Source organism: Maylandia zebra, linkage group LG11 (assembly GCF_041146795.1).
Source record: "Maylandia zebra isolate NMK-2024a linkage group LG11, Mzebra_GT3a, whole genome shotgun sequence".
NCBI lineage: Eukaryota > Metazoa > Chordata > Actinopteri > Cichliformes > Cichlidae > Maylandia > Maylandia zebra.
In genome coordinates this window covers 12,541,345-12,558,446 of record NC_135177.1, presented here as the reverse complement: position 1 = coordinate 12,558,446, position 17,102 = coordinate 12,541,345, and the positions used below count along the sequence as shown (strand labels likewise).

General features: G+C 39.1%; 1 protein-coding gene across 5 annotated transcripts in view; it reads left to right on the top strand.

Annotated features, from left to right (window-relative positions):
• The window catches only part of LOC101478087 (CUB and sushi domain-containing protein 3), a 251,912-nt gene that overhangs the window by 228,606 nt on the left and 6,204 nt on the right, over nucleotides 1-17,102 (top strand). For all 5 annotated transcript variants that reach the window (XM_004568073.3, XM_012923802.3, XM_076889796.1 and 2 more), the window contains exons 60-65: nucleotides 1,130-1,303; nucleotides 6,066-6,239; nucleotides 6,651-6,724; nucleotides 7,846-7,957; nucleotides 15,195-15,374; nucleotides 15,699-15,764. In XM_004568073.3, coding sequence (XP_004568130.1) covers nucleotides 1,130-1,303; nucleotides 6,066-6,239; nucleotides 6,651-6,724; nucleotides 7,846-7,957; nucleotides 15,195-15,374; nucleotides 15,699-15,764 — 780 coding nt within the window. The remainder of the gene's footprint in view (nucleotides 1-1,129; nucleotides 1,304-6,065; nucleotides 6,240-6,650; nucleotides 6,725-7,845; nucleotides 7,958-15,194; nucleotides 15,375-15,698; nucleotides 15,765-17,102) is intronic.

Genomic DNA, 17,102 nt, shown 5'->3' with positions numbered 1-17,102 from the left:
CAGAACAAACTCTGAGCTTTATTATGCATTCATTTATTACATTTGTTGAGCTGAAAGTTTACGGCTTACACAGACGCAAGATGCCCCCCTCATTTTGCACAGAAATTATTCTGTATTCTCCAAACAGAAATCGCTCACAGTCAAAACACAGACTATTTCTCTGAGCTAAAGACCTCATTTTCAGCTGTAATCCACACTATGCAGAATGGTGAATTAGTGCCACCTCTGCTGCTTTTAATTTGATGCTTTTGGTGTAATGGGGTTTTGGTCACTGCATTGACCAGTTTTAACCTGACTTGGTTTTTAGTTTTTTTTTGTTTGTTTTTTTAAAATAAAGGTCTCTAGGAAACATTTTAACCATCAGTATATGAATAGGATGATAAAAGCTTATATTTCTTGGATGAAAAGTGAGTGTATTACTGTGTTTACTGTGTGTTTACATCCATCTTACGCCATCTTAACCTCAGTGCAATTAATATTTAGCAACATTTCAATTTGAAATGTAAGATTCAGTACATGTGTAGCCATATTCTTGTAAATACAGATTAATCACAGTAGTTGTTTGTCTGTTCTCCTTGAGTTACATTCAGCAGCCATTTTGGTTGCTGAATGTAACTCACCTTTGCTGTAAGGCAGAAGAAAAACAATCTTTCCTCAAGGTTTCGTTTGACCTCTCCTGCTGGCATCCAAGGCTACTAAACCCAATATTTTCAAGTCACAACATTTTCTTGTTGTAAGTTATATTTTAGCTGAGAGTCTTCGTTTGCAAAATACCTTCTTCCAGCAAATATTCAGACTATGTCAGAGAGTGAACCATAGATGATTCCAGTAAACTATCAAAGACTATATTCTATCTATAACTCTAAATACTTCAAATTTGCTTTAGACCCTCAACTATTACAGAGGGTGGCGGTACACACTAATCATCGATTCTCCCCCTTAAAATCAGAGAGTGTCAGAATGGGAAGGTGAACTATTTCCTATTTTTTAGTTCTGACGATTTTGCTGAGATTTGAAATTTGAGTCTTGCCCTCTTTTAAGCATTGCACTCAAACTTAATTCGTTCTGATTTGTGCTTTGAATATACTCTGATGCGTCTGTGACCTGCGTATCCACTCTATCCCTACAGTGGTCACCTGTCCTACACCCCCATCCATCCCCAACGGCCTCCTTGAGGGCTCAGTCCTGGAGTGGGGAACCAGCGTGAGTTACACCTGTTTACCCGGCTATGAGCTGTCTTTTCCTGCTGTGCTAACCTGCACAGGGAACGGGACATGGAGCGGAGACTTGCCTCAGTGCTTGCGTGAGTCATCGTTTCCTACGTTCATTCATGCCCACAGTGCCTTCAGGATGATTGTAATGTACAGGAAGTCTCTCTATGTTTAGACTGAAATAAACCAGATGACATTTCTGAGACTGTCAGAAACTCGGTGATTCCAACAGTGAGCTTAATTGGACTGTTTTTGCCCGTTTTTAACCATTATCAGGCTTATGATTTTTGACTCTTAAAATAAGTCTTGCATCCTTTTGTTACATGTATTTGAGTTTCCAGACAGCTCTATACCTGCATATAATTTTGTTTCTCACATGCATTACATTAGTTTTAAGTTGTGCCCTCCAAGGCAAAATCCCGTATACACCACTTTTGCTGCTTTAAAAGGTTACTTCAAGTTAATGAAAGTCAAGGAATTTTGCTTAAGGATCATACAAATGAAATGAGACAGTCTGGCAGAGATGCAGAACAGAGATTATATCTGATCTCCTAAGTTACAACATCAGGGTCTTTTTTGTAAGCATTCAATCATACTTAACCCTTAAACCACTTAAAGTAAATTTTAAAAAAAACGTATTTCTTAAATGAAGGCTGGAAAAATGCAAAGAGGAGTTGGACGTTAGATCCTGCCCGTTTCTGAAGACGTAAATAAATATTTCATCATTAGCACGTGAAAACGAAGCTCTTATTTGGATTTTGATTAAATGAAAAGTGAATTGACCTCTAGCCTAAGTAACAAAGCTACAATATTAACGATGAAGATGATGATGATCCGAGCACAGCCACAAGTGACGTGTCGGGTGCGTCTTACTACATTAAGACCTTTCTCTGAATCATCTTTGCAAGCATAATAATAACCTCTGGGATGCATGACTGCTCAAGAGTGTCTCGCTGTCATCTGAATCATTCCTGCATTGTATCAGTCAGACAGAAATGAAATATCAAGAAGGCTAGAGTACTTGCATGCATTTGCTTCTCTCTGAATATCAGTCAGGACTAAGTAGAATAAAACAAAAGCCACTAAAAATAATCCTGCTCAAACCCTTCAAGTGCCGCTGTTTTGTTTGAAGTATCGCCACTTTAACTGCTGAATATAGGCAGTCCTTTTCGTGCTGAGTGAAGTGCTGAATTTTGCATCCTACAAATTAAATATTGCAGCCCTCGTGTGCAAGAAATCTCTGCCGTCAGATACTCGACTTTCTATTAGGTATAGCGTTTTATTGTGTATACAGTTACTTTGGCAAGGTTTTGAATTAGAGGAAAATTGGGATGTTTGTAGTATTTCATTATCACATGTTGGATCACAACAGACTGAACCTATAAAGCCCCCTGAGCCCATTTGAAAATAGTGCATTTGCTGCTGTGCTCTCTTGTAATTGATGCTGATGACAGAGTTCATTGCTTGTGGCCATCTTCAGTCAGGCGAACGCGGGCCCATTTGGGTACTTAGCTTCTGAAATGCAGCTGACAGACTGCTCGTGTTTGTGGCCACGCTACTAGAAGCATAGTACCGCTTGTAACCATTTGCTGTACTCAGTGGCCACATAGCAGTCATTTACTGTAAGTCAGTATGCGCGCTGCTTTCTGATTTATACCCTGCTTAACTGAAAACGACCATATTTGTGCGCCATGCCCTGATAGTGCTCTAGCAAAGCTAAGTAACCAAATGCATGTTGTATTGAGGTACGCTTGTATCTTTGTTTGCCTGCTAAGAGTAAAACATGTCGCCTGTTCGTAAAATGGATAAGGTTCCACCTGATTAATGTCTGGAAGTTGTCTACTCCAATTATGGTGAGCGGAGTCATCCCTCAGCACACTACAATCATTTTTCCACATCAGCTACCCCAAAACAACCTCCCGCAGCAACGTGAGTGAGTAACCTTTATGTTCCATGATACTGTTAAGTGTATCTGGGCAGAGACTTGTTTTTGAATTGGTAATTATATTTAATAGCCCTATCACTCACAACGCAGAATTCATGCTTTAGTGATTGTGCTAAATTGACACAAATTGAGAGGAATGCACTATAAATATCACCGAGTGTGACCAATAACCAACTTCTGTGGAGAACTTGGCTCTCCTGCTACATTACTCGCGGTAGGAACATGTATATGATAAATCACTGAGGTTTACCAAGGAAAATAAATGAGTCATTAAAACGGGAAGACAAAGGGGAAAAAATGCTGATCATGTTTGGTGTAGAAAAGGCTATTATCTGTGCTTTAAAGTGACAACAATGCACTATCTACAGCAGTCTGCGCTGGTGGTTATTATCAGTTGAGAAGTCATTAGAGGTAAATTCTTCTGTGGTCAAAGTTTGTTTATGGTACTGGCCATTATTACTGGGACGCTCTCCATTTTCACAGGCAAGCTGTGAATGCCCATATGCCTGCAGTATTTTTGTATCTGTGCATTAGCTGCAACTATAAAGATAATCTTCAATATTTTCTTAAGTTACCATCTTTACTGAGGAGATTTCCCAACAGAATCATAAAGTCAGCGGGACGAATCATCAAATTCCTTTTAGCTACATCATACAGATTTGCTGCAAATCAGACCTGATAAGTTTGTTATATTTTGTATGGTATGAAATCATTTTAAATATACTGCCTAGCAGTTTAGTATACATACAGCATGGCTGCACTGCTGTCTGTTTAAAAAAATATATAACTGCAATTTATCAACTTCAACTCAGCACTTTCTCTTGAAATACAGTTCAGCAAAACTCCAGGAGGTGCAATGAATCAGCAAAGCAAGTCTTTTCTTAATAGTTGAACTTTCTTTAGCCAGACAGGATTAAGATGCATGGCCCTGCTTTCTATAACAACACATATGAATCTCCTAAATTCAATGCTTGAGAATGCTAGTTCATGCGTCTGCAGGGATGCAACTTTGAATGTGGCCTCTGCATAATGATTACCTTAAAGCATTGATAATTCATCAAGGAAAGAGTGTGGCTGTGGAAAGAGCGAGAAAAACTTTGACTAGTCTCTCTCAGTCTTCCATCAACACACATATACATACACAGGAACACACAGGCGCATTAAATATGCTGAGCTTGGTTTGGCCTGGGGCCATTTCTTTTATATATCCATAAAACAGTACATTATTTCCCCGCAGCCTAAAGCTCATGACTGATGTGCATGTCACCTGGTTGGCCTGTATTGTCAACCCTCCAAAGTGCCATCTGCATACAGTCTTACGATGCCTTTTTTGAAATGACAAGAATCATTTTTCAGATCTGGAACCGAATTTGCATCTTTGCTTGCTGTCATATCAAAAATGGGTAAACCGCTGCAAACAAGGGGGCAGAAGCTTGCAATGCATCATTTTCACTGGGGGTCTAAAGGATAGGGAAACACATTTTCCAGGAGAAGATCCATCCCTAAATCCAAGGATTTTTTTCCTCAGCTAACAGTATTTCCAGTAATGGCTTTAGTCAGACATCCCTGGATGGGCTGGATTCTAATCACTTCTTTTACTCGATATCTATTGTGTCAGATATTGGAAGTGAGAAAACCCTGTTGGCTTTTTTTTTTTTTTTTTTAGGGAAAAGAGCAAACAAGAACTTATCTGTCTCCAGGCCTCCATGTAGCAGCACATGTCAGGTCTGGAGAAGCAGTGCCTGCCTTATTACAGACTTGATCCCACAGTGCTCTGGCTGCGTGACTGAAGACGGTGACTCTCACCTCTGCACTCTCACGCACTGAGCATTTCTGGATCCTCCACATCCAACAAGTATCTTTCACTGATCCACTTGTCTGTCTCATTTCATTTGTATGATCCACTATAACGGCTTGCTAGGTGCAAACATTAAATAAAGAAAAGACAGAAAAATAAACTAGCAGACTGTCTCTGGACATCACAACCATTCAGCCTAAATCACTCCAGTCAGTTTGATTAGATGTCTATAAGCAATAAATTGAGGGAGCCACAGTGGCAATCCATTGGGAATCATCTGCTGAGGTTGTGGCTTCAGTCTCATTTAAAAAAAAATGATATCATACAAGGGGCCTGGAGAGCAACAGCAGCAGATGGCTGTAGTTTTGTTAACCTCAAGGCCCTGTCAGAGAAATTAATATTCACTTGCTAATTATTTTGATCTCAAATTGAGAGCCGTCGCCCCCCTCTCACTCCCTCTTTGCTGTCAAAATGAATATGCACATACCCACCATTAGCCCTCACCAGCAAGGTTGAGTGTTGGAAACAAAAAATAATAAAAAAAAGAGACAGAGTAATTCATCCAGAGACAAGGACGTCAATGCATCTGCCCACACGCAATAAAAAATGGGCAAAAGACTTTGTGCAACAAGCATAATGTCAATGCAATTTGAATAATTCAGTCCTTGAAGAATTTGCGGATCATATAGAGAGACATTGATTTTTACAGGCGGGAACGTGAATAAAGAGGATGTAATAAAAAGCCTATCAAAAACAGCAAAGCTCACAGCAGCAATCAAAACCAGTGTTGGCTCCTGTGGTCTGATCATGTGTGGGTACAGAAGAAGCCCCCATAGCTTATTAGTTGTGAATATAATACTGAAGACTCAGCTGAACAATGCTTTCAGTTGACTCTCTGCATGCAGTCTTCCTTTTGTGTTATGCAGCAGAAAAGAGACAGATGTTTGAATTTTTAAAAGGAGCTAGATCATTTTCTGCATTTGTAATCACACGAACAGAATATATCCTTCACACTGCACCTGGATACGTCCTGTATGGTTACAGAAACATCTGTGCTGCTGTTGTTGATCAGGAGCGGTATCAGCAATATTACACGTTTCCTCCTCTGCAGCCAAGTTCTGCGGTGATCCTGGGACGCCTCCCAAAGGAAGGCGAGAAGGACGCAGTTTCATCTTCAAGTCAGAGGTCACGTTTAGCTGCAGTGCCCCCTACGTGCTGGTCGGGTCAACAACTCGCATGTGCCAGGAAGACGGGACCTGGAGCGGATCTCAGCCCCGATGTATAGGTGAGGAAACAAAACTCGCTGATTCACCTAAACACAGAAAATCTCAGTGTTTGAAAACAGTTTTGGAGTTTTCCACTGTAATTACATTTTTCATTCCTAATTATATTACAGCAAACAAATGCACAAAAACATAAAGAACAAAAGGGCTGAAGGTGAATGAGAATCAGGTTGCCATCTGGTGTAAAACTAAATCAAAGTATAAAACTCATTTATGTGCCTCTTTATTTTCATCTGATGTTAGCTGCTAAGGAAATATTTGAAAATGCATAAAATAAAGTGCTTTTTTGTAATTTAAAGAAAATTGAAAACCAAGAAATGCATTTTATTTCCAGTCATGTTACTGCGCCACATCAGTAATGAAACTCCAGAGAGAAATCTTTTTTTTTCACTGTCACATTCTAATTTTTCCAGAGCCCACGAGAACCACGTGTGAAAACCCGGGGACACCTGAGCATGGCTTCATGAATTACTCAACAGGCTTTAAGGTGAACCGAGCAAAGATTGCAATGAATGCATTTCATAAAAATGGCTGTAGGCACTTTAATTCTGGGGTGATTGTGTGTGTGTGTGTGTGTGTGTGTGTGTGTGTGTGTGTGTGTGTGTGTGTGTGTGTGTGTGTGTGTGTGTGTGTGTGTGTGTTTTGTTTAAGAATTTATGGTATAAAGGTGTTTGAAATATTAGAATTTCCACATTTTCCACTATATCTAACAGGTATACAGCTGTGAACACAAAGCACCCAATCAAAGTAGCACTCACTGTAACTCTGATGTGTTAATCACCCTTCGTTTTCTTCTAAATGTGCAATATCCAGTGGATTTTTGTAGGTACAGTTATCATGTATTCCTTTGGATGATGTTATGTGGGTGCAAGGATGTAGCAGAGAAGTGCGTGCATATAATTCCCCTTAAACCAACTGGATTTTTCAACCCCCTGGAATGTCCGTGGGGAGATGTGAGGGAGGAAAAAAATGCATCTTAAAAAAATAAATAAGTAACTGGTGGTATGACCATTGATCTGTGCTCAGTGAGATGAGATGCTTTCAGTCTGTGTGTTTCGCTTTATTTTTGCCCTCCCTATTGCTTTTAGAGTGTCACTTACAAGTGCAATTTCTCCACGACATTCAGCTGAATGTGTGATATGTAATTTATCCCATATGAAAGCATTGGGAGCTTATTTAGATAAGTGCTTGTAATGGCTGTAGTCTTGCATTTTTCTGCATTACTGAACATTTTTACCAATATCCTGAGACTACCGAATGAGAAAATTCACTGTTGATGATGTCTTTAAAGAGTCGACTGGGATGGTAGCAGGAAATAAAAGTCATTTATTAGCAGAACAGAAAGCAGTTGAATATTTTAACCAGAAAGTCATCTTCCTCACTCTTTAATGTCTGTGCATCAGTTGCAAACACAAACATGGGCCATCGCCTCTGGGAATAGCCTCCATCTGCCTCTACACGCTACAGATAATCATTAAAAAAGTGAAAAAAAAACTTTGGTGTGCACTGTGTTTTTTCCAGGCTCTTTAGTTTGATGCTAGGAGCCTATTGGCATTTGCATCATTGTATTGACTTTTTTCACTTTGTGTGCGGTCTGTTGGTGGCCAGGTGGGCAGCAGAGTCGACTTCCAGTGCCAGCAGGGACACATACTGCAGGGCTCCACCACAAGGCTCTGTTTGCCAGATCTCACCTGGACTGGCACCCAGCCAGCCTGCATCTGTAAGTGCTTGTTCCTTATGCTCTAACTATATCTTAACATCACTCGTTGTTGTTTTTCACTACTCCTTCTGGCATCTTGTCGCTGCTTATCCGCATTGCCGACTGCTCCAGACGCTCTGTTTTTGCTTTTCCTCAACACCCGTAGCACCCATCCTCGCACTGTCGATACCTCCCCTCAGCAACTTTTCACATTCGCTCAATCCTGCCATAACCTCTGGCCTCCCAGTAGATTGCAGCTTGCCCCTCAATCAACCTGCCATCATCCTGAGACTGTACTGAACACTGTGATCACTGTCCTTCTGTTTAAACTCCCCGAAAAGTCGACCGACACCAAACTATGGCCGTGTAGTTTAGCCCATTCACTTTGCCAAGATAAGTGGTTTTCTAAAATGTGATGTAGTCCAGTATCCTAGTAAAACCCTTTCAGCTACAGTGGGTTTTTTTACTGGAACATTTCTTATAATAAACTCCATTTTATTAAGCACCCACAATGTAAACACTTCAGCTGTGTGATGATAATGTGCTTCAGATGATATTTCGTAATCTTGATTTCATAACTACAAAAATATACGGCATCCGTTCAAATCCCAGAGACATTTACGCTGAGGAAGCAAGCTGAGGCATTGTAATACCTGCCCCGCGTCCTCTGCCTTCCTTGCAGCCCTGTGTGTCTGTGCATCTGCTGTAGTGGGAGAAGAAGGAGTTTAAGACGAATAGTGAAACCTTGAATATGTGCCTGCTGTGTTTTTGTTGTTCATACACTCAGCTAAAAACAAATCAGGTAAACCTGACAGAAGCTGTTTCAATAGAAACTTGATGCCACTGTACTAAATTAAAATTTCATGTTAAAGGTTCATTATATTCAGAGCATGATGATTTAATTGAAATTTGATGTTTTATATGTTTTATTAAAAATAAAATCTCACACTTTAGAGGTCTTTCTAGGTTCAGGTCAACTCATTATCAGTCCAGTCCTTGTACCTGACCAGTTTTAGAGGATTTTATAATGCTACTTTACACTGACTGGTGAATAATTCAAGCATGGAAAAAGGCACCTAATTCCTAAAGGCACACCGGACTGAAAATCAGGTCTCATGGAGTGATCGATTCATATTATAAAGTTTTGATTCGAATTGATTCAAATTGTCATCAATATGCACGGGACAGGTCAGGAGAGAGGTGCAAAAGTGCACATAAAACACAGTGGAGGTTCTGTCGTGGTTTGGAGATGAATTTCAGCCAGTTGTGTTCAGAATCTTGTCAAAATTGCTGGAAATATGAACGTGGAAAAGTACGGTCAGATTTTCATCGTGTAATATCGTCTGGAAAGAGTCCGATTGATAACAGCTTCATTTTTTAGCAAGACCCCAAACATACTGTCAATGCAGCAAAAGCTTCCCTAGATAGAAAAACACACACTGGAAAACTACCAGTCATGAATTGGCCTCCCCAGAGCCCGGACCTCAACAATATTGAAGCAGTGTGGGATCATTTTGACAGAACAAAAGGCAGCCAACATCAAAAGGAGAGCTTTGAATGTCCTTCAGGAAGAAATATTCGTGAAGACTGCTTGAAGAAATGACACCAATGCTGCGTAAGAGTTCAGGCTGTGTTGAAGAATAAATGTGGTACCAAATACTGACTTTCAGGCTCGTTAGAACTGTACAAACTCTGGTGTTGCTTTATATACTGTATTTTCATGTATGTTTGCACATGTTTGCATATGCATATTCAATAAATACCTGCACGTATTTCCCATTATGAACCTGTCAAAATATAAAGAAGAGACATTTACGCAGTACTGTATATAAAGTCAGTTGTTGTGCAGAGATTCTTTTTCAAATTAAGATTTTTTTTAAATTAAGATTGTTCTCAAAACTTCAGCTGAAAGCAGAAAAGACTACAAAAAACATACCTGTCTACACTTGACAGCTCCTCAGCCCTTCCTGCTCCACCTCTATCTTCAAACTGCTGACCCTGTCATCCTGCTCGCTATAGAATAATTCAGGATGTTGCACCTCCCCTGACTCCTTAATGGCATTTATTGCGAGCATTGTGATGGATACCCAAAAATAGAGCAGCAGTCAGAGCAGATTTAAATCAATATTATTATAAATTATAAAACTCATATGTAAAAATGTGATTTTTAACTAAAAGACTGACATCGTATTGCCGGAGGTGTGGGAGCAGCTGTGTTTGGTGAGGATTAATATCTTTATGCAGTTAAATGATTGCTACAGAGTGAAACACATATAGTCTGTATTGCACCGCTTTGTGAGTCTTCAAAAAAGTCGAGATGACTCTGCTGCTAACAAAGGAAAATATTATAACACGAAAATAAAATAGAAAACAAATCACTAGACGAGAAGATTAATTTGAAGTCCCTTTCACTTTGTTAAACACTAGTTCTCTTCATTATTTTCTGAGGAAGCCTAATGCGTAACAATATATTCTTAATTTATATCCGTGCTTAATTTAAAGCTCTTCGTCATCTTTTATCTGCCACGAGACGGACAGCAGAAGCCGAGGACACGATTCAGTCAATTGTTAGGCAAATTTATGCTACATAACTCATTAAAATTTGTGTTTACCTGCTTTGTTTTTAAATATGGTAATTAAGGTTTCAGCCTTAATTGATTAATAATGGATTAATGACTTCCACCATACCTGACAAAACAAGAAATGTTAATGCCTCAACCTAGTCTTAAACTTTAGTAAATCTCTACATTTCTCTAAAGACAGTTTATATTTTTATACTGAAAGAGTGAAAAATAAAATATAAGCCATGTTTATGCCTACTGGATATTGATTTGATTTGCTTCCTGAATATTCCCGCCGTGCACATTACTGCAGTGATTAGTCCTCAAGAAGCTGCGAGCAACCTTTTTGAATATTGTGTACCAACAGAACATCCCACCAGCCACAATTACTTGAATGGGCATAAAATAATATATTAAAAAAAACAATGTTTTAAGGTTTTTGCTTTATTTTCTTGACTTGGGCTGTTCAGCAGGTGCAGTTTCATTGCAGGGTGTGCCTACTGTGGTTGCAACTTTTCAGGAGCTGCTCTCTGGCCTTGTTCCATCACCTGTAGTGGCTTGAAAAATGTATTGATTTTACCCCTGACCTCCTCTTGTCATTGTTAGCTGGAATTGAAAACACAGTCTTAGAATACAGAATTTATGTTTGGCAGTCACCGCTATCTTTTACCCTACAGTTTAAGGAAAGACCCTCAAAATAAATGACTGAGAAACATTCTTAGCCTAATGCTACATTAACATTGGTCATTTAAATACTCTAATCGTCAGTAGGTTAGCTTGCCATAAAACTTTGTGGCACATTAGCTTATTAACTGGCAGGCAGCATCACATCCATCAGATATCATGCATTCATGCCACACTGTTTTCCTAATATTTTTTATTGAAAGACTTCTCTAAATCTGAAGGTCATGCATATAAATTTTTTTGTGCAAGTAGAATCTCTTTTCACTATGGCACAGTTCACACTGGCGCAGGCTTCTTGTGAATAGAAAACTCGAGATGTGTTTTTTATAAGTCACAGTAGCTCTAACCCACACCTCCAATCAAGCTTCATTGATTGAACCTCAGGTTTGTTAACTAGATTCCAATTAGCTTCTGCTGTTGTCATTAGCCCAGAGGTAAATGATGTATTCAGGAGGGACCTGAACAATAACTTGTGTGCTGTGCTGTTAGTTAAACTTGCTTGTGTTGGTTCATAATTGTAACTCCTAGCATTAGGACTGAGCAGCCTGAATGTTTTTTGCAATAGCATGTGTCATTAAATAGTGCATGTGGTTGCTATGAATGGGAGATACAAAAAAAAAGATTTTGGTTTAATAAAACTGCAAATCATTGTCCAGTAAATTAATGACAGCCAAGTAATTTTTTATGCGTTCATGCCTGGAGATGGTTACACAGGCCCAGTGGGGTGTCTGGCCCAAAAAAACATTGTGGATAAACAGTGGTTATTAGAGGTGGGAATCACCATACATCCCACGATACGATATTATCACAATACTTAATGCACGATACGATATTATTGCGATTTTTTTTAAAATATCTGCGATATTCAGATTCTGTACATAAAGGTAAACTTTATCAGTATTCATTTTATCTAATATCAAAGTCTCACACTCAGTCTTTCTCTCATTTCAGTCAGTTTTATTGTTGACAAACTGAATGGTTTGTATTACAGTCTAGTCCAACTTAACTGAATGCAACCATCTGGTACAATTATAGCTATTCTGAACTATGCAATTTATGAAAACCATGCAGCCCCTTCAGCAACTGAAGAATTTGAAAGTAAATTAAAACAAAATATAATTTTACATTAAATAAAAAAGTTTTAAACTTAATTAAAATAAAACATGTCTTAAATTAAAATAAGTAAACTGTCATGTTTATTGCTGCCAAAAAAAAGTTAAACACATTTGGACAGTGAAGGAATGTCAGGGTTCTTGCTCAGAAAAAGGAGCTGATCAACGTGCTCTGAAGTCAGAGCACAAAAACTTTTTTTGTAACAAAATATCGATTTCTGCTGTCCCTGTGTCGATACATTATTAGCAAACAAAATATCACGATACTACACAGTATCGATTTTTTCCCCCACCCCTAGTGGTTATGTATATGTATTTCAGTGTGAGTGCTTTTGTGTGGATCCAACACTCTGTTGTGACCTTCGGTCAAAACACAGTCATAAATCCTCTAAAATACCTTTCTCTATGATTAAATGGTCCTCTGTTACTGTGAAGCCACTTAATGGATTTAAAAGTGAAGCCAACCAATCTTATACAGCTGGCAAAAGCAAAAACTTGGAGGGATTATCAACACATTTAATGCAAGTGATGCAATGGACGCAAGTCAGAATTTAATATTCCTGGCTCTTACTCTTGTTATCTCTATCAGATTATATTGTTATATAACAATATTATTATTCATTCTCTAATATATAAAAAACTTGAATAAATCGAAAAACTGAAAGACCTGTATGTATGTCTACAGATTAATGAGATTGCTTGTAATAAATAAAGTTGTGTGTTACAAGAAAAGAACATTGTAATAGATTAAAAGTTAACTTTATGCTATCGACCGTGGCCTGCTGTTACTAAAGCTGGCTGACCTTCTTGTCCCTTACAGAAATCCATCAGCATGGCTGTCTCTCTGTGTCTGCCTCTATCTACCTCTGCCTCTCAGTCTGTATCCCTAGCCCCATAGCTAAGAGATAGCAGCGTTGAATGAAGAACATTGCATGTTGTTGTGTGACACAAAAACTGTTCTTTGAGGCTCCTTGTAATCTCAGAAGTAAAGCCCACTGTGCCGTTTGAAGTGTAAATAAACTGTCAGCTGAATCTGATGAGGAACATGATATGTGTTTGGTACAATTCACAGGCCTTGTAAGTGCCTTTAGTATTCATGGTCTACAAACTGTGCACCACACTGGACATATGCTGACAGTCATTTTAAAGGAGTTACTTAGACTTGTCCTCAGGCAGTAGGGAGGGAATATAGCTTTATGTTTCTAGCTTTAATATCTACAACCCGTTGAAAGAGGTAGTTTTGGTTTTTCTTTCTCTTTTTTTTTGCACTGTGTAAATAAAAACCACCTCATTAAAAAAGTTCTGTGTGGCACACGCGGTTGATTTAAACAGTTTTTTCTAATGCATGCTAAATTGTTACATCCAGTTATAAGTATATGATGCATTAGATGAGCTTTCTGCTAAATTTCAACACAACCTTTACCTTCACGGGCCTCTTTAACTTCCTAGAAAATGGACACTGTGCTTGCAGACATGCACACTCACCCACATATATAATACTACTTGAACATTTCTCAAACACCAGCAGCAGTAATATCCAGAAAGCGGAATTTCCAGCAGTCTGCTCGTCTTTCATAAAGCCCAAACTGGGTTTCATCCTGGCATCCCTTCCACACCCTATTGCCACTAATGTCGTTAAGACGCCATGAAGAACTGATTTGGTACTGTGACTCACTTGCAGCTGTCTCCCATTTGACAGCTGGCAACATATTCTTTCACTCACAAACTGCAAAATTATTTCGCTGTTTTCACATTATGGTCGATGCCTCAGAGGCTGAATGCTCAGTTTTTTTTTGGTTTGTAGGGTGATTTGCATAAACTTTTGTTTTGTAGGGAGAGACTGTTGAAGTGAAAATTTAAGCTAAGTGTAATCAGTGTATTCAGATATTTAATTCAGACTAAATAAGACACTGGTGTTTTGGCAACACGACAATAACAGTGTTTGCCCCCAGTTTGTTATTCGTCTAAATGCTATCCTAAATTTCTCCCTGCTTTGTTTTACTTTTTGGAAACAGAAGACAGGAGACAAAACACATTTCAACACTTTTGTGGATGGGAGATTTCACTTTCTGAATTTTATTCTTTCCAAATAAAACATGACAAACTATTTAGTGGTTGGTCATTCGTTGTCATGGAGCTCTCACACTTTTTTCCTCAATGTAGTCAGCCCAGGCTGCACCGTACATGCACGCTCTCATGCTCTCACAAGGTTTAAAACAACGTTTGCTTCAGCACTTTTCTTTCCCACAAGGACACCAGTGAGCTTAGACCAGCTCGGTCCTGCCCTTGAACATTTTCGATTATTTCAAGATATACACAAACACCTCCAAATGTTTTGGGGGGTTTTCAGCTGCTAGCTGAATTACAATGAGTTCACCTAGACCTTGTGTTGCACTGCTATAGCATTTAAACGCAGGCATTCCTTATTGCTTGCAATCTGTGACCGGTAGCTGACACAGTTAAGGTTTGTATATGATTTGGCTCCCGCTCACGTTGGAGGAAAATTCAGTGTAAAGTTAAGCAGTGCATATCCTAACCCACAAGATTGTATTCATATTAGAACATAAACATAAACATATTAAAGTATCAGCATGCTTCCTAATAGCTGCCTGCACTCAATTAAATTGTAAGATATGCGTACTTCCCTTTTTACCCCCACCCACCCCCTGTATCTTCTTCTTCCTCCCCCTAGTGAGAGCTTAATTATCTTTTCTCTATCTGTACATCTTTCTGAGGTGTGTGTGTGTGTGTGTGTGTGTGTGTGTGTGTGTGTGTGTGTGTGTGTGTGTGTGTGTGTGTGTGTGTGTGTGTGTGTGGTGCACGACTCTATTTGTATGCATGTCTGGGATTGTGATGTGAATGTGTGTGTACTAACACATTGCTCCTCTGCTTGATATCCAGCTCACTCCTGCAAGCAGCCGCGGAGCCCAGCCAACGCTGACGTCATGGGTCTAGACCTGCCTTCGTACGGCTACACCCTGGTGTACACCTGTCAGCCAGGTTATTTCCTCTCCGGAGGTTCAGAGCACCGTGTCTGCCGCTCCGACGGCAGCTGGACTGGCAAGGTGCCCGTGTGCAGAGGTACGTGGCTGGCAAAGGTCTGCGGGGGGCAAATGATTGAAAAAGTGGTAAGAAGGGAAAGAGTTGGAGTTAAAGATAAATCATCCAAAACGATAACGAGGTGCGTTCTGTGAGCCTATCGTATAACTGCCAGCAAGTTTCTCAAAGTTTCATCAATGTTAGCGTTAGAGCATAGCCACCACAGGTTTTAGCAAAAGAGGGAAAAGTACAATGCAGGCAGTATGTTACAGCTGAGTGCTATTTGTTTTGGAAACATCCTCCAGCTGTTAGACCCTGCTGCGTATCACAATATCTTTGTGACAGATATATTTATGTTCTTTTCAGCCGGTTCCAAATCGCATGAGAAAACTGTCAAACATATACTGGGAACACCAAGCCCTAAAATAAACGGTGAGTATTGAACTGTACGAGCTTTCCATTTAATACATGCAGAAGTCGACAATCCTGTACTGCATCTGCCGTTTGATAGGCTCGGCATTAACTGCTGCACAGAAACATTTTGTTTCTTAAACAGCAGGAAAAAATCATCTCCGTACAACCAACGCTCGCCCTTTTTCATTGTATGCACTCTGCATAGTGTGAGCAATGTTTATCTTCATCAGATCACATAAATAATAATTATGTATTGCCTCTTGCACAAAACCTAGTGTTGTAGCGTAGTATTGCAGGTTATAGGTTCCGCCGTAGAGGAGAATTATTAAAATGATGAAAATTATTGGTGTAGAGCGTGGTGCATATTTGTCCGTGGCTATATTACAAATACAGCAGGTTTCCTTTTTCCATTTCAATATATGCCTCTTTCAGAGTCATTTAGAGCAAATAATTACTGCAAAACAAGATTTAAATCCAATTTGTTCCAGGCAAAATTAACAGGTCATAATAGGGAGCGATATTCGCATAATATACGTACGACGCGTTTCATCTGTAATAGAAAATGGTGCAGCATGGTAATTACTTGTAAAACTGTACCACAATACATGCATGTAAATTTATGCTGTAATTATGATGAAAATATACTAAAGTCTCTGAATTTGCCTTGAGCATCGAAGAGCACTGTAACGCATTAAAGAAAAAAATTTAAATGTGTTCGTTTAGAATATGCTAATAGAAATTGTAATTAATTGGTGATGCATATGTGGTTCAAACATGAAGCTTTCCAACATGAAGCTTCCTCCCGGAATGAAATCTGTATTTTTACTGCCAGGTTCTTTCCAGACCTTTAGGACAGCCTTCATCCTTGCCAAATGGACTGGTACTTATTTAGTACTTTTCTATTCTTACTGAGCACTAAAGCTCTTTACTATTATGTTTTTCTGTCAGCTTCAACTGTACTTGAACTGTTATTCAGCAGATTCTGATATGCTAACATAATGTAAGATTGTTAACATGGTATCTGTATTGTAGGCACCATCACTGTGTCCATGTTAGATATAAGCACGTAGCATATACCAACATATCACTGTAAAACTAAAGAGGCTGCTTCAAATGTTGTCAGTAAAGCCTGCACATATCAAGGCTGTATCATCAAGGCTTGTGTTATCAATACTAAATACTTTGGCTAGGTAAGCTGTTCATATTTACTCAGGAAGCCTAAATTGAAATTTTAAAAAATAAGTAAAGTAGAGTGCATTAAGACATTTAAACACAGAAGAAAATCTGTCCAGGGGTCTGTGCAAAACACAAAAAAGAGGTTTCTGTTTTATTTTTTAGCATTTTCAATTCTCATCT